Genomic DNA, 23,554 nt, shown 5'->3' with positions numbered 1-23,554 from the left:
CCTAGATTCCTTTGTTTCTTGTACTTCTCAGGGCAACAAAGTTTGTGTCAACGGAGTTATGTAGCGATTTTAATTAAATATACATCCCACCGCCACAGTTTCGTAATTATCATAGGTAGCACAATCGAAACATATTCGATTTCGATTTGAGTTTTGTAATTAAAGAACGATGTTGGCACAATGTGTAACTTATTTTTTGGTTTGTTTGTTTGTTTAGCTTACAGCTACCAACAATTCTTGCCTGGGGCCAACAGATGGTTTTCGCAAGTAATTGTGTTAAAGCTACATGTTCGATCTCGATTTGAGTTTTGCAATTAAAGAACGATGTTGGCACAATGTATAATTTACTTTTTGGTTTGTTTGTTTGTTTAGCTTACAGCTACCAACAATTCTTGCCTGGGGCCAACAAAGATGGTTTTCGCAAGTAATTGTGTTAAAGCTACATGTTCGATTTCGATTTGAGTTTTGCAATTAAAGAACAATGTTGGCACAATGTATAATTTACTTTTTGGTTTGTTTGTTTGTTTAGCTTACAGCTACCAACAATTCTTGCCTGGGGCCAACAAAGATGGTTTTCGCAAGTAATTGTGTTAAAGCTACATGTTCGATTTCGATTTGAGTTTTGCAATTAAAGAACGATGTTGGCACAATGTATAATTTACTTTTTGGTTTGTTTGTTTGTTTAGCTTACAGCTACCAACAATTCTTGCCTGGGGCCAACAAAGATGGTTTTTGCAAGTAATTGTGTTAAAGCTACATGTTCGATTTCGATTTGAGTTTTGCAATTAAAGAACAATGTTGGCACAATGTATAATTTACTTTTTGGTTTGTTTGTTTGTTTAGCTTACAGCTACTTACAATTCTTGCCTGGGGCCAACAGATGGTTTTCGCAAGTAATTGTGTTAAAGCTACATATTCGATTTCGATTTGAGTTTTGTAATTAAAGAACGATGTTGGCACAATGTGTAACTTATTTTTTGGTTTGTTTGTTTGTTTAGCTTACAGCTACCAACAATTCTTGCCTGGGGCCAACAGATGGTTCTCGCAAGTAATTGTGTTAAAGCTACATGTTCGATTTCGATTTGAGTTTTGCAATTAAAGAACGATATTGGCACAATGTATAATTTACTTTTTGGTTTGTTTGTTTGTTTAGCTTACAGCTACCAACAATTCTTGCCTGGGGCCAACAAAGATGGTTTTCGCAAGTAATTGTGTTAAAGCTACATGTTCGATTTCGATTTGAGTTTTGCAATTAAAGAACGATGTTGGCACAATGTATAATTTACTTTTTGGTTTGTTTGTTTGTTTAGCTTACAGCTACCAACAATTCTTGCCTGGGGCCAACAAAGATGGTTTTCGCAAGTAATTGTGTTAAAGCTACATGTTCGATTTCGATTTGAGTTTTGCAATTAAAGAACGATGTTGGCACAATGTATAATTTACTTTTTGGTTTGTTTGTTTGTTTAGCTTACAGCTACTTACAATTCTTGCCTGGGGCCAACAGATGGTTTTCGCAAGTAATTGTGTTAAAGCTACATATTCGATTTCGATTTGAGTTTTGTAATTAAAGAACGATGTTGGCACAATGTGTAACTTATTTTTTGGTTTGTTTGTTTGTTTAGCTTACAGCTACCAACAATTCTTGCCTGGGGCCAACAGATGGTTTTCGCAAGTAATTGTGTTAAAGCTACATGTTCGATTTCGATTTGAGTTTTGCAATTAAAGAACGATGTTGGCACAATGTATATTTACTTTTTGGTTTGTTTGTTTGTTTAGCTTACAGCTACCAACAATTCTTGCCTGGGGCCAACAAAGATGGTTTTCGCAAGTAATTGTGTTAAAGCTACATGTTCGATTTCGATTTGAGTTTTGCAATTAAAGAACGATGTTGGCACAATGTATAATTTACTTTTTGGTGTGTTTGTTTGTTTAGCTTACAGCTACTTACAATTCTTGCCTGGGGCCAACAGATGGTTTTCGCAAGTAATTGTGTTAAAGCTACATATTCGATTTCGATTTGAGTTTTGTATTAAAGAACGATGTTGGCACAATGTGTAACTTATTTTTGGTTTGTTTGTTTGTTTAGCTTACAGCTACCAACAATTCTTGCCTGGGGCCAACAGATGGTTTTTGCAAGTAATTGTGTTAAAGCTACATATTCGATTTCGATTTGAGTTTTGCAATTAAAGAACGATGTTGGCACAATGTATAATTTACTTTTTGGTTTGTTTGTTTGTTTAGCTTACAGCTACCAACAATTCTTGCCTGGGGCCAACAGATGGTTTTCGCAAGTAATTGTGTTAAAGCTACATGTTCGATTTCGATTTGAGTTTTGCAATTAAAGAACGATGTTGGCACAATGTATAATTTACTTTTTGGTTTGTTTGTTTGTTTAGCTTACAGCTACCAACAATTCTTGCCTGGGGCCAACAAAGATGGTTTTCGCAAGTAATTGTGTTAAAGCTACATGTTCGATTTCGATTTGAGTTTTGCAATTAAAGAACGATGTTGGCACATGTATAATTTACTTTTTGGTTTGTTTGTTTGTTTAGCTTACAGCTACCACAATTCTTGCCTGGGGCCAACAAAGATGGTTTTCGCAAGTAATTGTGTTAAAGCTACATGTTCGATTTCGATTTGAGTTTTGCAATTAAAGAACGATGTTGGCACAATGTGTAATTTATTTTTTGGTTTGTTTGTTTGTTTAGCTTACAGCTACCAACAATTCTTGCCAGGGGCCAACAGATGGTTTTCGCAAGTAATTGTGTTAAAGCTACATGTTCGATTTCGATTTGAGTTTTGCAATTAAAGAACGATGTTGGCACAATGTATAATTTACTTTTTGGTTTGTTTGTTTGTTTAGCTTACAGCTACCAACAATTCTTGCCAGGGGCCAACAAAGATGGTTTTCGCAAGTAATTGTGTTAAAGCTTACATGTTCGATTTCGATTTGAGTTTTGCAATTAAAGAACGATGTTGGCACAATATATAATTTACTTTTTGGTTTGTTTGTTTGTTTAGCTTACAGCTACCAACAATTCTTGCCTGGGGCCAACAAAGATGGTTTTCGCAAGTAATTGTGCTAAAGCTACATGTTCGATTTCGATTGCAATTAAAGAACGATGTTGGCACAATGTATAATTTACTTTTTGGTTTGTTTGTTTGTTTAGCTTACAGCTACCAACAATTCTTGCCTGGGGCCAACAAAGATGGTTTTCGCAAGTAATTGTGTTAAAGCTACATGTTCGATTTCGATTTGAGTTTTGCAATTAAAGAACGATGTTGGCACAATGTGTAATTTATTTTTTGGTTTGTTTGTTTGTTTAGCTTACAGCTACCAACAATTCTTGCCAGGGGCCAACAAAGATGGTTTTCGCAAGTAATTGTGTTAAAGCTACATGTTCGATTTCGATTTGAGTTTTGCAATTAAAGAACGATGTTGGCACAATGTATAATTTACTTTTTGGTTTGTTTGTTTGTTTAGCTTACAGCTACCAACAATTCTTGCCTGGGGCCAACAAAGATGGTTTTCGCAAGTAATTGTGTTAAAGCTACATGTTCGATTTCGATTTGAGTTTTGCAATTAAAGAACGATGTTGGCACAATGTATAATTTACTTTTTGGTTTGTTTGTTTGTTTAGCTTACAGCTACCAACAATTCTTGCCTGGGGCCAACAAAGATGGTTTTCGCAAGTAATTGTGTTAAAGCTACATGTTCGATTTCGATTTGAGTTTTGCAATTAAAGAACGATGTTGGCACAATGTATAATTTACTTTTTGGTTTGTTTGTTTGTTTAGCTTACAGCTACTTACAATTCTTGCCTGGGGCCAACAGATGGTTTTCGCAAGTAATTGTGTTAAAGCTACATATTCGATTTCGATTTGAGTTTTGTAATTAAAGAACGATGTTGGCACAATGTGTAACTTATTTTTTGGTTTGTTTGTTTGTTTAGCTTACAGCTACCAACAATTCTTGCCTGGGGCCAACAGATGGTTTTCGCAAGTAATTGTGTTAAAGCTACATGTTCGATTTCGATTTGAGTTTTGCAATTAAAGAAAGATGTTGGCACAATGTATAATTTACTTTTAGGTTTGTTTGTTTGTTTAGCATACAGCTACCAACAATTCTTGCCTGGGGCCAACAAAGATGGTTTTCGCAAGTAATTGTGTTAAAGCTACATGTTCGATTTCGATTTGAGTTTTGCAATTAAAGAACGATGTTGGCACAATGTATAATTTACTTTTTGGTTTGTTTGTTTGTTTAGCTTACAGCTACCAACAATTCTTGCCAGGGGCCAACAAAGATGGTTTTCGCAAGTAATTGTGTTAAAGCTACATGTTCGATTTCGATTTGAGTTTTGCAATTAAAGAACGATGTTGGCACAATGTATAATTTACTTTTTGGTTTGTTTGTTTGTTTAGCTTACAGCTACCAACAATTCTTGCCTGGGGCCAACAAAGATGGTTTTCGCAAGTAATTGTGCTAAAGCTACATGTTCGATTTCGATTTGAGTTTTGCAATTAAAGAACGATGTTGGCACAATGTATAATTTACTTTTTGGTTTGTTTGTTTGTTTAGCTTACAGCTACTTACAATTCTTGCCTGGGGCCAACAAAGATGGTTTTCGCAAGTAATTGTGTTAAAGCTACATATTCGATCTCGATTTGAGTTTCGCAAGTAAACAATGATGTTGGCACAATGTATAATTTTTTTTTGGTTTGTTTGTTTGTTTAGCTTACAGCTACTTACAATTCTTGCCTGGGGCCAACAGATGGTTTTCGCAAGTAATTGTGTTAAAGCTACATATTCGATTTCGATTTGAGTTTTGTAATTAAAGAACGATGTTGGCACAATGTGTAACTTATTTTTTGGTTTGTTTGTTTGTTTAGCTTACAGCTACCAACAATTCTTGCCTGGGCCAACAGATGGTTTTCGCAAGTAATTGTGTTAAAGCTACATGTTCGATTTCGATTTGAGTTTTGCAATTAAAGAACGATGTTGGCACAATGTATAATTTACTTTTTGGTTTGTTTGTTTGTTTAGCTTACAGCTACCAACAATTCTTGCCTGGGGCCAACAAAGATGGTTTTCGCAAGTAATTGTGTTAAAGCTACATGTTCGATTTCGATTTGAGTTTTGCAATTAAAGAACGATGTTGGCACAATGTATAATTTACTTTTTGGTTTGTTTGTTTGTTTAGCTTACAGCTACCAACAATTCTTGCCAGGGGCCAACAAAGATGGTTTTCGCAAGTAATTGTGTTAAAGCTACATGTTCGATTTCGATTTGAGTTTTGCAATTAAAGGACGATGTTGGCACAATGTATAATTTACTTTTTGGTTTGTTTGTTTGTTTAGCTTACAGCTACCAACAATTCTTGCCTGGGGCCAACAAAGATGGTTTTCGCAAGTAATTGTGCTAAAGCTACATGTTCGATTTCGATTTGAGTTTTGCAATTAAAGAACGATGTTGGCACAATGTATAATTTACTTTTTGGTTTGTTTGTTTGTTTAGCTTACTGCTACTTACAATTCTTGCCTGGGGCCAACAAAGATGGTTTTTGCAAGTAATTGTGTTAAAGCTACATATTCGATCTCGATTTGAGTTTTGCAAGTAAAGAATGATGTTGGCACTAGGTATAATTTACTTTTTGGTTTGTTTGTTTGTTTAGCTTACAGCTACTTACAATTCTTGCCAGGGGCCAACAAAGATGGTTTTCGCAAATAATTGTGTTAAAGCTAAATATTCGATTTCGATTTGAGTTTTGCAGTATATATACAGTGTAGTTTTTCAAGAAGCCGCCGTTTTTATTGTTCTTCATTCGTTAGCACTTTGTTCTGATTGCGTTTTGTGCACGGGTCATATCTTTGTCTATGCGTCTCTGCTTAAGGATTGTCGGAAAATGGGTACTTTAAGCAAAATACCTAATAATACGCTATTAAATGCAGCTTCTTATGACCCAACTGAGAATGAGTGGTTTGAATCCACTAAGCATTATCTTGTTTTACTACTTTAAAATTAGCCGAGTTTTTATTCCATCGAGTCATGTTTCAACTTCTGACTTGAAAGCACTGTTTCGGCAAAAAATACTGGCAGGGCCCACTTTTAAATGAAGGTTGAATAGAAAAATGCTTAAAAATATGTGACGTTTACCTAGCTCCACCACCAAAGAGATTTAAGCTTTTCCTTTGCTCCTTTTAAAGAAGTAATTTTAGAAATCTGACCTGAAGCAAATAAATACTCTATAGCACCATAATACACCATAAAACGACTATAAAAGCCCATCTTCTGCTTGTTTAGTAAGTAATCAGATTAATGACGTTTCTCGACTAGTAAGGTCCCTGCGTCGACCTGTACTGTGATGCCAGAGCCTCCCTCAATCTCCGCGATCCGTATTACCAAGCTGTCATCTTCTGTACGTTTTTAAAGCATAATCTGTCATTTTGAAATCAGAATAATAATAATAATAATAAAGGGGCTTATATGTTAATTAAGACACAAAAAAATAATAAGCATTCAGCTAATCTTCTTTCAGGTGACTTGAAAAGGTTCCTGTTAGACTACAAAAGGGTTTGGTAAAAACCTATGCATTGAGATAAGTCCAATCGTGAGATTAGCTAAAGTCCTAGTAGATAGTCCATTCGCCCTATTGTCTTTCCAGCAAAAGTTTTCTGGATGCATTTGATTCTATAAAACCCAAAGGTTTGAGATGTACCTTAAGTGTCCAAAACATTTGGCTCCAAATTCTTGTGCATCATGTTTAAATTCACAAGTCCCAAGTTGTCCCAGGACTACACATTACTCACGAACAGACAAAAAACTGGCTATAATACGTAAAACGAAATCTCTGACACCTAAAGCCCTTGCATTATCAATGACTGTCTGATGATCCAAGTTGTCAAAGGCTTTGCTAATATCAGAAAAACAGCCTCAACGTAGGAACTTAATGAGTTTCAAAAATACTTAATAAGTATGGACTTAATGACTCATTAAATGAGTTTATGTTAAAAATTTCTCCCACAGCATGGTTGTCGATTTTGTATTTTACGTTTCACAGCTTACCGAAATACCGGGCAAAGCAATCAGAGGAGTATCTTAGGTTTCGGATGACAAAAAACGATTTAGAACATCAAAGAGCTCCTAATTGTAATCTGGTAATACATCTTCAACTTTTAAATCAAAATACACAAAAAAGAGACATAAAACGAATTCAAAGGTAAGGCGAGACATAAAACGAATTCAAAGGTAAGGCTTAACTAAATATAATTAAACTTTTCATCTGCTCCTTTCAAAGTAGTAAACAAATACAAAGTAGAGACAATAGCGAAAATCTTTTCAAGACAGTGGAAATTAATTATGTGGATATTTCGGTTTGAATGAGCTTATATTCCCATTTCATTCTTTTCGCCAGTCCTGGTTGAACTTCGTTGAAGTAAGAATGCTAGGGCTATTTTAAAAAAAGTTTTAAAAAGTGTTTTTAATTATTTAGTTTTAATTCTCACAATTTGATGTAAGTTCATTTATATATATATATAGTTTCTCTCTTATTCTTGTATTGTGCTGAAGACGGCCCTTGGACATAGGGCCGAAATATCCACAGAATTAATTTCCACTGTCTTGAAAAGATTTTCCCTATTGTCTCTACTTTGTATTTGTTTGTTATGGAAAGGCAGTGTGGTCTTCGTCGCTATTTTCAAAGTAGTGATATTAGATATATGACCTGCGGCAAAGATACCAACTTCAGGACCAAGACAGGGTTGATTTTGTCAACATTGATCCAGTCTTTGATGAACTGTTCCAAATATATGCATAATTGGTTTCATACTAATCTTTTTAATTTAGAATTTCAGAAATTTCCAGATTTGGCTAACTTAGTGCTGCGGAGAAAATAAAAAATTCTGCTTCAAAATATTTGACAAGAGAAGACCAGTAACTAACAATTGGCTGTTAAATCTACACAAGATCGTGTTCACAATGAGGGGTTGGCATCATTTGCTGCCTGGTATACTTATTAGTTGCTTCCAATGCGTTTGAAGGTACAGAAACTTTGGTTTCATTTCCGCTAAGGAGAGGCGCATGAAACTAAGAATGGGGTGAAAGAGTACAATCGTCTTCATTAAGAGGCTAAAAAATTAGACAAATTATAGTACCTTTTATTTAATCACAAGAAATGGGATTAACTTTAAACCGCGGTTATCTTTGTCAATGATATCTCATAACTAGCCCTAATTAAGGCATTAACTAGTGATTCCTGATATGCATTTTAGACTCAGACAAATAATTTCCCAATATTTTCTTTATTTATCATACATTTGAGGGTAAGGAAATTTGTCTCAAAGGTGTTGTGTAGCGATTATAATTAAAAATCCATCCCATTGCCACAGTTTCGCAATTATTTTGTTAGTACTAAATAGAATCTATAAGATTATAAGTTTGAATCTGTCATGATATTAACAATTAAGAACTGGCTTTATAGTTAGTTAAACTGATTAAAAAGTCAATATATATTTTTTAAGTTGTTTTTTATTCCATCGTTAGCAGGGACAACAGGGGACTGGCAAACATAGTAGTTAAATAATTTACAAGTCCTAACTGGGATTCTCTGAAGATTTTCCTCTCATTTCTAGACCCAAACCTGGAGTAGGTCTTTCCTGTTTGGCATATTGGCATCTCCATTGAATTGTCAGACAGAATAGAGACAGTCAAAAAGGTGATTAAGAATTTTCCTTCTTTGGAAAGCCAATCTAGTCACCCTTAAGTAAAGGAGAGCAAAAATCCCTTGCGTTCTAACGCAAAAGGGTAATTGTCCGAGGGTTATTCATAACCCTCGGACAATTACCCTTTTCCCTAGTCAATATTCACCCCTTCGACCTCACCTCCTGCATTCACCTTCAGCAAAAGTACCCCTTTTTGCCCAATAAAAGTTTTCAAACAGTTCGTGGTAACGAACTGTAGTAAGGAGCGACCCGGCTCAATAGAAACCAAAACTCTAAAAAATGGAATTTTGATACCAATAGCTACATCAAAAGAATCGCATTTTAATGCTGATTTTAAATATATAAGTTTCATCAAGCTTAGTCTTACGCATCAAAAGTTACGAGCCTGAGAAAATTTGCGTCCTTTTAGAAAATAGGGGGAAACACCCCCTAAAAGTCATAGTCACTGGAAGATACCGAGAAAATTTCATCCCTTATATAGTTGACATTTCAATCAGTGAGTCCCCCCACCCTTACTCCTTTTTTACCTTATAATTTTAACTTTAGTTTTGCAAATTTCGATCTTTCTAATTTTTGATCCCGTAACTAAATTGTTTTTGTTTTAATTATTTTATATCTTTTTAGTATTACGAGTTATCATTGTTTTGACATTTTGCTGATTCGGCATTGACCTTTAACTTTAAGAGTTTTAATTGTTTTTGACATTACTGTATATTTGGCATTACCCTTATAATATTTTTTTTCTTGTTTGTTTTTGGTTCTTTTTTGTTTATTGGAGCTAAACTGCGAATTCGGCCCATCAGGGCTTGTGATAGCCGTTTTCCAGTAATAAATCGCATCTCATCTTAGTTCAACTGGTTGGATAGTTAAAATAATCAACTATAGAGTTGACTTTGTTCAAATATATAGTCATTATATTTTTACATCCTTTCATTGATTTCCCCTCCTCTTTTCACGAAAAGTAATACCTTTATCGAATATAAATTTTCACAGTAAAAAATATCATAAAAGTTAAATTTTCAATGAAGTTACACCAAAGGATGTATTTTTTGAGTCTAGAGGTTTATACCCTCGTATGTCTCACTAGAATTTCAAACCTGACTTTCTTCTTCTTTATTGAGACTTTTTTTGACTTGATATGTAGCTCTAGTTTTATATTACAAGTAAAATTGATCTATTAAAAAAAAAAAAAAAAAAAAAAAAAAAAAAAAAAAAAAAAAAAAAAAAAAAAAAAAAAAAAAAAAAAATACAATTAAAAAACACTTCCCTTTGGTAGCACAAAATTATTTTGGTATTTTTGTTTTAGTCTACAGCTTCGAATAAATTAATATTCTACACAAAAAATTCTGGGAGTCAGTCAAAATCATAATATCCCATGTTCTGCTCATTTAAGTAAGTAATCAATTTAACAACGCTTCTTGACAAGTAAGGTCACTGTGTGTACCCTGCATTGTATTGCTACGGCCAGGTTCAATTTCTGGTACTATTTCCGGGTTCTATTTCTGGTATCTGGTATTACCAGGCTTTTCGTTCATAAGTCATAATCCGTCATATTGAATTCAGGATAGTAATAAAGGTGTTTATATGTTAAGTATGAAAAAAATTATTGATTTCGCTTTAAGCTTTATTGGCTGGCTTTTAGAAAAAAAAAACATTTGCCAATCCTCTTTCGGCTGACAACTTGAAAACGCTCCTGTTACAATACAAAACGGTTTAGTAAAAACCTACGGATTTAGATAAGTCCCATCGTAAAATTAGCTGCAGTCCTACTAAGCCAACCATTTTCCCTACTGTCTTTCCAATAAACTTTTATTGCATTTGGTCTTATAAAACCCAAAACGTTTGAAATATACCTTTAAAGTCTGAACATTTGGCTACCAATTCCTGGGTGTCAGGTTCAAGTTTACAAATTCCCGAAATGCCAGCCAATGCCACCAGAGGTGTATATTCGGGTTTGGGAGACAAAAAAAGATTTGGAAAATCAAAGAGCTTCTGACTGTCACCTGGAAAAGCATCTTCAGCTTCTAAAAAAAAAAAATGTAAATAAAAGAGACGTGAAACAAATTAAGTTGTCTACGTATACCTAATATCTCAGGAGCAGCTTTGAGTATTGAGTTGAAACTTTCACAGCATGTTGGGGGAGATGCAGAAAGAACAAAGGGCACTATGAACGCACTGCTACTGCCACTTACAATACTGCTACTGCAACCACCACCATTAGTAGTACTGCAACTACCACTCCTTCTAAGGTTCAGGATATTAAGGTGAGACTTTCAGAGCATGTTGAGGGGGTTGTTGAACAAACCAAAGTGGAATATATCCAAAATGCTACTACTACTACTACTACTACTACTACTAATTCTAAATTTATAGGGGTAAACTTCAGAGAATGTTGAAGTGGATGTTGAAACCCACTGTCTGCATCCAGGTCGTCAAAAAGGCGTATGATACCGATGCTACAGCTAATAGCACTGTGATTATAAGGATATGAGTTGAAGAAGATGTTGAGGGGGATGTTGAGCTAAATGAAAACACACTTATTCAAGAACAATAGACTATTTTAAGGTTCTGGATTGTTATGGAGAACCATTTGAGAAGGGAGAAAGATTTAAGGAGGAAACTACCAGATTTAAATAAGTGAAAAGTGTGGGACTTCCATTTAAGGTCATTGTCCAACTGCACACCAAACAGTTTAACAGTATCTAAATTTGGTACGCAAGGGTAATTATTGATTGGGGGTATATTTTCTAAAAAGGCAAATAGCATTAAACTGCTTTTAGGTATGCATAGGTTGAGTTTAGCATTGTCAAGATCATTCTTTAAGTTGTTAGTGAGCGAGTCAAGTTTAATGACGGAAGTATTAGAGGTTTAACAAAGGTTAAGTAATGTCAAATCATCCGCAAATTCAAAACTGTTGTCAAAATTCGGTAACCATTGTTAAAAACAATTAAAAATGCTAAAGGACCTAATTTAGTCCCTTGAGATGCTCCAGAGGAAATCGAGGTAGAACCTGATAAATCTCCGTTAGGGAGGACTACACATTACTCACGACCAGACAAAAACCTGGCTATCATACGTACAAACGTAAAACAAAACAAAACGTATCATACGTATCAAAACGTAATATCAAACGTATCAAACGTAATATCGTAAAAACGTAATATCAAACGTATCAAAACGTAAAACAAAACGTATCATACGTAAAACAAAATCTCTGACACCTAAAGCCCTTGCATTATCAATGACTGTCTGATGAGCCAAGTTGTCAAAGGCTTTGCTAATATCAGCAAAAACAGCCTCAACATAGGAACTATTTAAGTCAAGATGTTTGAATGCAGTATCAAGTATATAAATTAAGCAATGCGTGGTGCTATAATTTGGCCTAAAGCCAAACTGATTTAAGTTAATTTTATATTGAATATCGTCAAAGAGGAAATTGCAAATAAAACTTTCAAAAATTTTGGAGAAAGTAGAGGTTTTCGATATTGGTCTTAAGTCAGAGAGAACTTTTGGGGTCTTTTTTTTTCGGTATAGGTGATACAATAGCTCGTTTAAAACATACTGGAAAAATACCATCTACAAAAGATTGGTTAAAAATTGCAGTTAGAGGTACACTTAAATATCGGGCACATTTCACAATCAATTTGGTGGGGATATCACCTGGATATGGTGACTTATTTATGTCAAGATTTTTGAGTTTAAGCAGGGTCTGATGCATTTCAACCACGGGAATGTCACTCACTGCACTGTTGGCCGGCATATTTTTGAGTGGCGGGTAGGTTTTACAAATTGAAGCAAAATAATTATTGATGATATCCGCACTCACTGGGTCACCATTACTATCCAGTAAGAAAAACTTTGAAGAGATCTTTCCCATGAGATCTTGGATACATTTGTGGAAATTCTTAGGGTTAGAACACAGTAACTTATTGAGCACGTGAGCACAATGCTTCTTTCTTGCTTTACGGATTTCGCTAATAACAATGTTTCCATGGTTTATCCATGGTTTACAAGTAGATTTGCGATTAACTTTTTTCACTGGAAAGGTATCACAGTATAACTGGAAAAGTTCTGCGGAAAATTTAGAAGCCATTTCATCACCATTGGTAAGATATAGGATATTGGCCCAAGATTTGGAGCTGAGTTTTACTTTGAAATGGGCAATCTCCTCGTCAGTAATGGGTCTATATGAATAACTGATCAATGGTTTTGGGGGAAAGGATGATAAAGGGGTCCAAAAGATGCATAGATGGTATGGATGGCTTGCCCCTAATGGAGGGGCTATTTTTGGGGTAAAGTAGTAATCTTCAATGTTGGTAAAAATCAAGTCTAGGATTTTATCATTGCGTGTAGGCGACTAGACTACCTGATCAAGACTAAGAGCAGAGCTAAGCCACTTTTGGTCTAGCTCATCAAAATCACCATATAATGTAATTGCAGCCTAAGGGTACTTGCGGCGAATTCTGTCAGTATAAAGTTGCAGATATGCCGTCAGCTCCTTCTTAAATCCACTACGAGGAGGGTAATAAATAATACAAAAAATCATGCAAGATACTTCTTTTGAGAGGTTTTTGGGTGTGGTCCAGAGCCATAGAACTTCAGTTTTGGAGTTGTTCTCTATTTCAGAAAATGAAAGAATCCGATTTGGGAGGGCCACTCCTCTAACATGAGATAGAGGAATACCATCTTTGTCCAATCTGGGCTTAAAATGGGTGTCATAATTAGGAATCAAGCAAATTCTTTAGAGGCAGACCACGTTTAGGCAAGCAATATCAATCATTTTGTCAATAATAATTTGTAGTTCTTCCATTTTATTTACCAGTGACCTTATATTTGCAGGAAGGATTCTTGGAAATGAGTAGGAGGATGAGTGATTTATCATACCAGGGTTTCTGGATTTGCTATTGGATACTTGTTGAAGATTCTTGTGTTCATTTGATGCAAATAACGAGACTGAGGAGATTCGGCAATTGAAATGGGAAGGAGCGGGAACGTAACATGGAGGTCTTCTGAATGGGTTTGTTTGGTATTTATTCAAAGCCTCTGTCTTTACACCCTTCCAGGAAGTTCCCATTTCCTTTAAATCTATCTTTATGATATCCTTCAACCCCAGAAGATGACCACCTGCTTTTCGTTTAGCCCTAGATGGTTGGCCGAAAACAACAATCTTGGCCAATCTGTAATCCTTCATCACCAGAACGTTTCCTTGCCCTCAGTCAAGTCAATACAGTCAGTCGGGTACCCAGAATAATCGGAAGGCAATTTCTCTGGAAAATGTCTAGTAAATCTTCATCCACTTTTTGGAGCGCCCATGCTTCAGAGCCATATTTGACCATTGTCATTACTGTACCTTCCAATATTCTATTCTAGGTTTGCAGACTTATCTTCCATTCTTCAAAACTTTTTTTTCAACTTTGCAAAAACACCCTTAGTCTTGGCTATTCTACTTTTAACGTCTTCACTGCTCCCACTGTCTTTACTAATAATACTACCAAGGTAAGTGAAGCTGCCCACCTGATCAATATTTATGTTACACAATGTCATGTTTTCATCTTCACATGTTCCTAGCCTTAGTGACTTAGTCTTCTTAACATTAATTTTCAAACCTATTCTAGCACCCTTCACTTGGAAAACCTATAAAAGTTCATCTATTTTGCTCACACTTTCATCTAGGATGCAAGCATAATCAAAGTCCAGGAGAGTTTTTCCTCCTTATTTGATTCATGGTCTCCCATTGCCTTTCCTGTTCTCCTTTAGAAAAAGTCCATCAAAATGATCCATATAAAGGGGGATAGAGCACAGCCCTGCTTAACTCCTGATTTAATGCAAAACCAGCTGCTAAACTCATTTCCTATGTTAACTGCAGCAGTGTTATTCCCTTACATAGCACTAATCACTTTAATGTATTTGTCTGGTATACCATATAAGGATAAGACTTTTGCTGTAGCTCTTCTATCAATAGAATCGAACTCTTACTCATAATTTATAAAACTGAGGACTAAAAATCAAACAAAATAACCAATAACAAGAGCTAAGAGCTCATATGGCACTTGTGACGAGGTCTGAAGAGCCAAGAGCTATATGGCATGAGCTCTAGCAAAATTCTAAGAATCAAAGGATTGATTTAAAAGGAAAATCAGAGGCTTAATGTCAGTCGGGATTTAAAATAAGAGCTCTGAGACACGAGGTCCTTCTAAATATCAAAATTCATTAAGATCCGATCACCCACTCGTAAGTTAAAAATACCTCATTTTTTCTAATATTTCCTCTCCCTTCAGCCCCCAGATGGTTAAAAGGGGAAAACGACTTTACCAAGTCAATTTGTGAAGGTTTTTGACACGCCTACCAATTTTCATTGTCCTAGCATGTCCAGAAGCATCAAACTAGCCAAAGCACTGGACCCCCCTAACTCCCCCAAAGAGAGCGAATCCTGTACGGTTACATCAGTCACGTATCTACGACATTTGCTTATTCTACCAACCAAGTTTCATCCCGATCTCTCCACTCTAAGCGTTTTCCAAGATTTCCGGCTTCCCCTCCGACTCCCTTCAATGTCACCAGTTCTGGTCGGGATTCGAAATAAGAGCTCTGAAACATGAGTTCCATCTAAATATCAAATTTCATTAAGATCCAGTCACCTGTTCTTAAGTTAAAAATACCTCAATTTTTCTAATTTTTCTAATTTGTCCGAATTTACACCCCCGCCAATCCCCCAAAGAGAGTAGATTCAGCCTGGTTATGTCAATCACGTATCTAGGACTTTTTTTTATCCTTCCCACCAAGTTTCATCCCGATCTCTCAACTCTAAGCGTTTTCCAAGATTTCCCGTTTCCCCCTCCAATGCCACCGGATCTGGGCGGGGTTTAAAATAATAGCTTTGAAGCACAAGATCCTTCTAAATATCAAATTTCATTCAGATCCGATCACCGATTTGTAAGTTAAAAATACCTCATTTTTTCAATTTTTCCTCTCCCTCCAGCCGTCCAGGAGGTCGAATCGGGGAAACGACTGTTATCAAGTCAATTTGTGCAGGTCCCTGAAACGTCTACCAATTTTAATCGTCCTAGCACGTCCAGAAGCACTAAACTCGCCAAAGCACTGAAAATCCCCCCTAACTCTCCCAAAGAGAGCGGATCCGTTCCAATTATGTTAATCACATATCTAAAACTTGTGCTGATTTTTCCCATCAAGTTTCATCCCGATCTCTCCAATCTAAGCATTTTCCAAGATTTCCGGTTTCCAAGATTTCTGTTTCCCCTCTCCAGCCCCCTATGTCCCCAGATCCGATTTGAATTGAAAATAGAGCAGCTGAGATATAAGATCTTTCTATATATCAAGTTTCATTAACATCCGATCACCCATTCGTAAGATAAAGCTACCTCAATTTTAACGTTTTCTAAGATTTTCGGTCCCCCCCCTCCAATTCCCCCCAATGTCACCGGGTCTGATCGGGATTTAAAATAAGAGCTCTTTCATTAAGATCTGATCACCCGTTCACAAGATATAAATACCTCATTTTTTCTCATTTTTACCCCCCCCCCCACAACTCCCCAAAAGAGAGCGGATCCGGTACGGGTATGTCAATCACGTTTCTAAGACTTGTGCTTATTATTCCCACCAAGTTTCATCCTGACCTCTCCATTCTAAGCGTTTCCCAAGATTTTAGGTTTCCCCCTCCAACTCCCCCTAATGTCACCAGATACGGTCAGAATTAAAAATAAAAGCTCTGAGACACGATATCCTTCTAAATATCAAATTTCATTAAGATCTGATCACCCGTTCGTAAGTTAAAAATACCTCATTTTTTCTAGTTCTTCAGAATTAACCCCCCCTCCCAACTCCCCCAGAGAGAGCGGATCCGTTACGGCTATGTTAATAACGTATCTAGGACTTTTGCTTATTTTTCACACCTAGCTTCATCCCGATCCCTCTACTCTAAGCGTTTTCCAAGATTTTAGGTTTCCCCCTCCAACTCCCCCAATGCCACAGGATCCGATCGGGATTTAAAATAAGAGCTCTGAGACACTATATTCTTCTATATATCAAATTTCATTAAGATCCGATTACCCGTTCGTAAGTTAAAAATACCTCATATTTTCTAATTTTTCCAAATTAACCGCCCCCCCCCCAAATGGTTGGACCGGGGAAACGACTAATGCTAATTTAATATGGTCTGGTCCCTGATACGCCTGCCAAATTTTATCGTCCTAGCTTATCTGGAAGTGCCTAAACTAGCAAAACCAGGACAGACAGACTGACAGACAGACCGAAAGAATTTACAATTGCTATATGTCACTTGGTAAATACCAAGTGCCATAAAAATGTAAATAATTAAAAATTATTTACACCAAAGCACCAATATGTTTCTGGTTCTTAAAAGGTATATAAGGCATTGATCTTACATCTGTTTTATGTAGTGTCTTTGTATCTTTTTAAGTAGCTTTAAGTAGCTGTAGTGTCTTTGTATCTTTTTTTCTGTAGTGTCTGTTGTATCTTTTTTTTAAAGACTATTTTCGTCTGCTAATTGTTTCTCTTCAGTATTATTACTGAATCTAGTATCATTACATATCATTACATTACATATCTAGTATCATTACATATCTATCATTACAGGTCTAGTATCATTAGGGCTTGATTCTACAGAAGCTGAATATTTGTAGTGAGTTGGGTGCAATTCCACGCAACTCACCCACCCAACTTGGATGCATCATTCCAGATTTGAAATTGAGTTTTGCACAGTTGTGTTTCCATGGATTTAAATTTGGTTAAGTAAGTTTTCAGGTTCAGTTTTATATTCGTTGAATCTAATGGGCTTTCACTTCTCAATTTCTATTAATAATTTAAAACAAGATAATAAACATTATTTAAAAAAAAACACTGTTTCATTTGGTTTTCAACAACTTTTTTCCAAGAATACTCAATTTACTTTACTAGCTCTAGATTAGAACATGATAGGGGACACATTACTGTCCAAAACTCTTTTATAAAAAATGCAACATTATCAAGCTGGAGCTCCAAACATATTATGCACTATTCAAGCTTGATGGTGATTGTTACAATTTTCCTGGAATTGTTCAGAAAATCATTTCTGGAAAAAAGAGAAAAATACCAAAGCAACATAGCTTTCCTTTTATTCAGTTACCAAGTATTTAATTGTAAAACTTACCATTTTTAACAGCACAAGTCTCAAAAAAGTTAACAGGCTCAGCCATATTTGAAACTTGATCTTAGTTCATAGTTACCTCTCAGAATTGGCTGAATACCTCTCAAGAAACATATGACAAGACACTGTCAACACCACTTGGATACAGTACTCTAGTTTTAAACTGCAGAGTAGAAAAACAAAGTACCTATAAATACAAAAACTAAAACAATCGTTTCAAGCAATGCTTAGCCAAATTTTTTTATTACAGTCAAAAACATGTTCTACTCCTTCAGCAGTCAAAAAATTTTAAGATGTTTTACTAATTTTTCTATTTTAATTATTTTTAATAATTATTTTATTTTAATAGTATTTTTAATAGCTAATTATTTTAATAGTTCTGCTATTTTAATAAGACATTTTAATTAATTTTAAGGTACAATAAAGGTTAACAATAAAACTTAGGTTTAACCTAAGAAACTGGAAGATGTTTTACAGTGTTTCAACAGCCCAGCTCTTACTTGAAATTAAATATAAAAAAAACAGTTTTTTTAAATGAAAGCAAGGAGCAACATTAAAACTTAAAACGAACAAAAATTACTCAGTATATGAAAGGGGCTTTTCCTCCTCAACGCCCCGCTCTTTACGCTAAAGTTTGACTCTTCCTCTTAAATCTACATTTTAAAACAGTACAAAACTTTAGCGTAAAGAGCGGGGCGTTGAGGAGGAAAAGCCCCTTTCATATACTGAGTAATTTCTGTTCGTTTTAAGTTTTAATGTTGCTCATTGCTTTCATTTAAAAAAACTTGTTTTTTATGTTTAATTTCTGGACGTTTTTGAATTAATGCATGTTTTGATCTTGGCTCTCCGCAGATGAATAATTAAAACGAAATTTGCATGTTAATTTTTTGGGCTAAATGGCTTTTTCATAGTTTTAATCGGAAGATTTTGAGAAAATAGGAGCGAGGGAGGAGGCCTAGTTGCCCTCCAAGTTTTTTAAATTACGTAGCGAACTTCTATATTCGTATGTTTTTATTGCATATATGAGGAGGCTCACCCCTCGTCGATACCTTGCTCTTTACAGTAAAGCTTAGATTTTGTCCCAATTCCTTAAGAATGACCCCTGAATCACAAAGGCCGTAGAATAAATAGTTGAAATTACTAAAAATACTTCAGCGTAAAGAGCGAGGTATTACGAGGAGGTAAACCCCTCTTATGCGTAATAATTTCTGTTCGTTTTAAGTTTTAATGCTGCTTCTCACTTTAAGTAGAAAAAACTTTTCATATTTATTTGTTCATTGTTTTCTTTTAATAATGCTAGAAAATCCTGCGCCCCCTCTATTGAAAGTCTCTTCCCTCATGAGAAGTTCCTCTATGGAAAGATCCCCCCAAATACCCCCCCCCCCAAACCAAAAAATCTCCCTGAAAACGTATGTACACTTTCCAGTAACCATTACTATATGTAAACACAGGTCAAAGTTTGTAACTTGCAGCCCCTCCCACGGGGACTGCGGGGGAGGAAGTCGTCCCCAAAGACATATTTATTAGGTTTTTCACTATGGTGAATAAAATAGTTATCTCTGAATTTTGATCTGGTGACTTTGGGGAAAAAATGAGCGTGGGAAGGGCCCTAGGTGCCCTCCAATTTTTTTGGTAGCCTAAAAAGGGCACTAGAACTTTTAATTTCCATTAGAATGAGCCCTTTCACGACAATCTAGGACCACTGAGTCGATACGATCACCCTGGGGAAAAAACAATTAAAAAAAAAAAAAATTAACACGCATCCCTGATCTGTCTTCTGGCAAAAAATGCGAAATTCCACATTTTTGTAGATAGGGGCTTGAAACATCTACAATTAGGTTCTCTGATACGCTGAATCCGATGGTGTGATTTTCGTTAAGATCGTATGACTTTTAGAGGGTGTTTCCCCCTATGTTCTAAAACAAGGCAAATTTTCTCAGGCTCGTAACTTTTGATGAGTAAGACTAATCTTGATGAAAGTTATATATTTAAAATCACCATTAAAATGTGATTCTTTTGATGTAACTATTGGTATCAAAATTCTGTTTTTTAGAGTTTCGGTTACTATTGAGCCGGGTTGCTCCTTACTACAGTTTGTTACCACGAACTGTTTGATCCCTCATAAACCATCTTGATATGTCCACAGTTGTTTCAATTTTTGCAAGAAACATTATGCATTTGAACATTCTATATATTGATATTCCTACTGTAAGGCTTTCAATTTAATGTAACTATTGATTAATTAACTAATAAAATACTTTAATACTAATGCTAAACTAATAAAACCAGAACATAATTTGCACTTTACTGAAAAAAATTATTATTACTAGCTGATTGTTCATATTTCCCATAATATCAAATTAAAAGATTTATAAACAACATCATAACCTGGATTATTGAACAAAACAACAAATGAATGCGCATTTCCAATTTAATATACATATACTGATATTTCCTCATTAGTCTTAATAGCTTTGGGTGAATTAATGTTAATAAAGTTAAAAGATTTATATTATTCTGTTTTGAGCAAAGTAAAAATTATTTTCTCAGTTAATAGTAGTAATTTCTGCTTGTTTTGGGTTTCATTTATTTATTTATGGTTATTTTTTGGTAGATTTATGGTTGGAAAATTATTGTACTTTATTTCTGCTTATTTTTGGCTTCATGTAGCTCTCTACTTTTCTTTAAAAACTCGTTTTATGGAATTTTGTTTTAATTTATTCATGTTGTTTTTTTATTGACATAGCTATTTTCATTGCAAAGGAATTGCAAATATTTTAATTTTTTTTAAGAATCTAGTTTGGCTTACTTTTTATATGTTGAAGAAAAGTTTCAACAATTTCAGATAACATACATCAATTAAAAAATCTGGATGCAGACAGTACTGTTTAATTTAGTTTTACATATGCTCAAGTTTTCCTGCAAAAGAAACTTAATAAACTTCACAGAAAATTGTATCTATGCTATTCATTTGGTTCAATTGTAAGAGCAGAAGAAGCAATAATAGTAGCCCTAAAGTTTTCATGAAAGTTTCTACTTTATACCCTAGTCTATGGGCTTTTTTAAGTGTGTTTTTGGTCTAGCAGAACATACCCTCCTCATAACCTGATAGTTCCAACTTAGTTCTTTACACTGTTTCCAAAATGTATCTCATACATCCTATATAGCTTGCATGCATACAAATGAAGGTAGATGTTTAGTTTTGTTCCAAGTGATGTAAAGTGCGTATTACTGCATATAGCAAGATTCTGATGATTGTACATTGTTTCTTTGCCACTATTAGTTAAGCACATCTATTTTTTAGCTTTCTAAAATCCCCTTCAATGAGACTAAAAATGCGTAAAGTGGGCTTGCTTACAGGTAACATTACCTATAGAGCAAAGTGTATTAGTCCATGAGCCATGCAGGCAGCAGGGCAAGGTCTGTATTAAACAAAGAGTGATAAAACTAAAAAAAAACCTTAAACAAGGTTTATTAAATAAATATAGAATATAGACCTCACCCTGCATGCCCATGAGGCTCATGGACTAATATGCTTTGCTCTATAGGTAATGTTACATGTAAGCAAGCCCACTTTACACTTTTTTAGTTTGCCCCATGGAGGAGGGTCAACCAGAAATGGATGCTCTTCTAGAATTAGCATTTTTAAATGATCTAAACTGGAAACTATGCTGCTTTGCACCATAGTTTCCAGTTTAGAGCATTTGGAACAAAACTAAACATTCAGTTTTGTTGAATAAAACTAAATGTTTTAGTTATATTCAACAAAACTAATCAGTATCTTGCTAATATTATTTCTGATATTATCAAGGACTCTTGTAACCAACATGTGGTGATTCTTGGTGACTTCAATATTCTTTATTATGATTGGGTTGATGGTTCTGGTTTCTCAGCCAAAGAACTGGAATCTCCATTTCTTACTTGCCTGTCTGAACATTTGCTGTTCCAAACTGTTGACCAACCTACACAGTACAGAGATGGTCAAACATCTAACATACTGGACCTAGTTATTCTTAATAATCTAGATTTGTGGACTAAAACTGGATTTCTTGCCCCTATTGGCAACAGTGATCATGCTGCTATTCTCACAGAATTGCGCTTGGCTGCTACTGCTCAACCTCTTCCTAAACAACACAAAATTATTGATAATAAGCATATCTCTGAGACTTGCTGACTTTGATTGGGATACCATAGTCACTTCAGACACTGAAGAATCTTGGCAGAAATTCAAAGCTGTTTTGCTAGTTTTTGAAAAAGCTCACACTAGAACATTTTGGAGGAAACAGGCAAAAACACTACCCTTCATGACTCATCTAACTAGCAAAATTCTGAACAGGAAGAATAGAACCTGGAAAAAATAAAAAAAAAAAAAACAGCTGCAAACTATCAGAAGTATCAAAAGGCATTGAATGAGGCCACCAATTCCATCAAACAACTGAAGAAGAGTCATGAAGAAAGGTTAGCTGAAAATATAAAAAATAATCCCATGCTGTTTTGGCAGTATGCTTCTGTTAAATGTCAAAATAAACACTCCATACCTGGTCTGACCCATCATGATCAGAGAGTTTCAGACCCGGCTATTAAATCCAAGATTATAAATAACCAGTTTGCATCAGCTTTCACATCAGAAACTGCAAGTCAGCTCCCAGCTCCTCCCTCATATGCTGTTACTCAACCAATGCCACCTCTAGAGCTAACCAAGGAGTCAGTTTTGAAACAGCTTGCTTTGTTGAATGTAAATAAATCTGCAAGGCCAGATGGCCTCCATCCCTGTCTTTTGCATGAGTGCAGAACAGAAATAGCATACCCACTCTCAGAGCTCATCAGACTATCTCTTGATAGCTCAAAGCTTCCTGAAGAGTGGAAAGTGGCACATATCACCCCCATTCACAAAAAGGCAAGGAAATATTCTGCAGAAAACTACTGGCCTATTAGTATTCTCAGTTGTTGTTAAGCTTCTAGAACGTATTGTCAACAAACCAGTTATTGAGCATCTTGATCAGAATCATCTTCTCAACAGCTCTCAACATGGTTTCTGAAGCAACAGATCAGTTGATACTAATCTACTCGAGTCATATGACTATATTACAAAACTACTGGAGTTGGGAATCCCTGTTGACACGATCCTTCTTGATTTTTCAAAAGCATTTGACAAAGTCTGTCATAGGAGTCATGAGCTTAAGCTACAATCTATTGGTTAGGAGGAAAAAATTCTTAAATGGATTCTGAATTTCTTGAGGAATCATGTTCAGCATGTAAGACTATTTAATGCAGATAGCAATCCTGTCCTCTCCTCCTCTCAGCTTGTTATCAGTGAAGTTCCAGAGGGTAGTGTGCTTGGCCCCACCATGTTCAATATTTTTATAAACAATGCTCATCTAGCGCTTAAAAGCAAGATGATGGTATATACTGATGATTCCAAGGTAACTGGTCCAGCTAGCACTCTTGAGGATACTTCCCAACTTCAGAAAGACTTTGATCTCCTTAGCATGTGGGAGAAATCTTGGCTACTCACTTTCAATGTGTCAAAATACCATGTTTTACACATTGGACACAAGAATATCAATAGAAATTACTCTCTTTATGGTCAGCCCCTTTCTCCTGTGTTGGAAGAACATGACCTAGGAGTAATTTTTGATGAGCATCTTAAATTTAGCACTCAGGCAAAGAAGA

General features: G+C 35.4%; 1 protein-coding gene across 3 annotated transcripts in view; it reads right to left on the bottom strand.

Moving 5' to 3' along the window:
• Positions 1 to 23,554, bottom strand: part of LOC136040666 (zinc finger protein 287-like) — a 49,718-nt gene that overhangs the window by 16,962 nt on the left and 9,202 nt on the right. For 2 of the 3 annotated variants that reach the window (XM_065724958.1, XM_065724957.1), the window contains exons 2-3: positions 17,885 to 18,068; positions 10,572 to 10,742 (exon numbers count right to left, since the gene is read on the bottom strand). In XM_065724958.1, coding sequence (XP_065581030.1) covers positions 10,572 to 10,742; positions 17,885 to 17,930 — 217 coding nt within the window. In that variant the 5' untranslated portion in view covers positions 17,931 to 18,068. The remainder of the gene's footprint in view (positions 1 to 10,571; positions 10,743 to 17,884; positions 18,069 to 23,554) is intronic. The other variant, XM_065724959.1, reaches the window with a different exon arrangement.

The sequence above is a fragment of the Artemia franciscana genome, chromosome 21, assembly GCF_032884065.1.
Source record: "Artemia franciscana chromosome 21, ASM3288406v1, whole genome shotgun sequence".
Lineage (NCBI taxonomy): Eukaryota > Metazoa > Arthropoda > Branchiopoda > Anostraca > Artemiidae > Artemia > Artemia franciscana.
The sequence above is the reverse complement of the archived record's forward strand: the minus strand, read 5'-3'. Positions and strand labels throughout refer to the sequence as shown.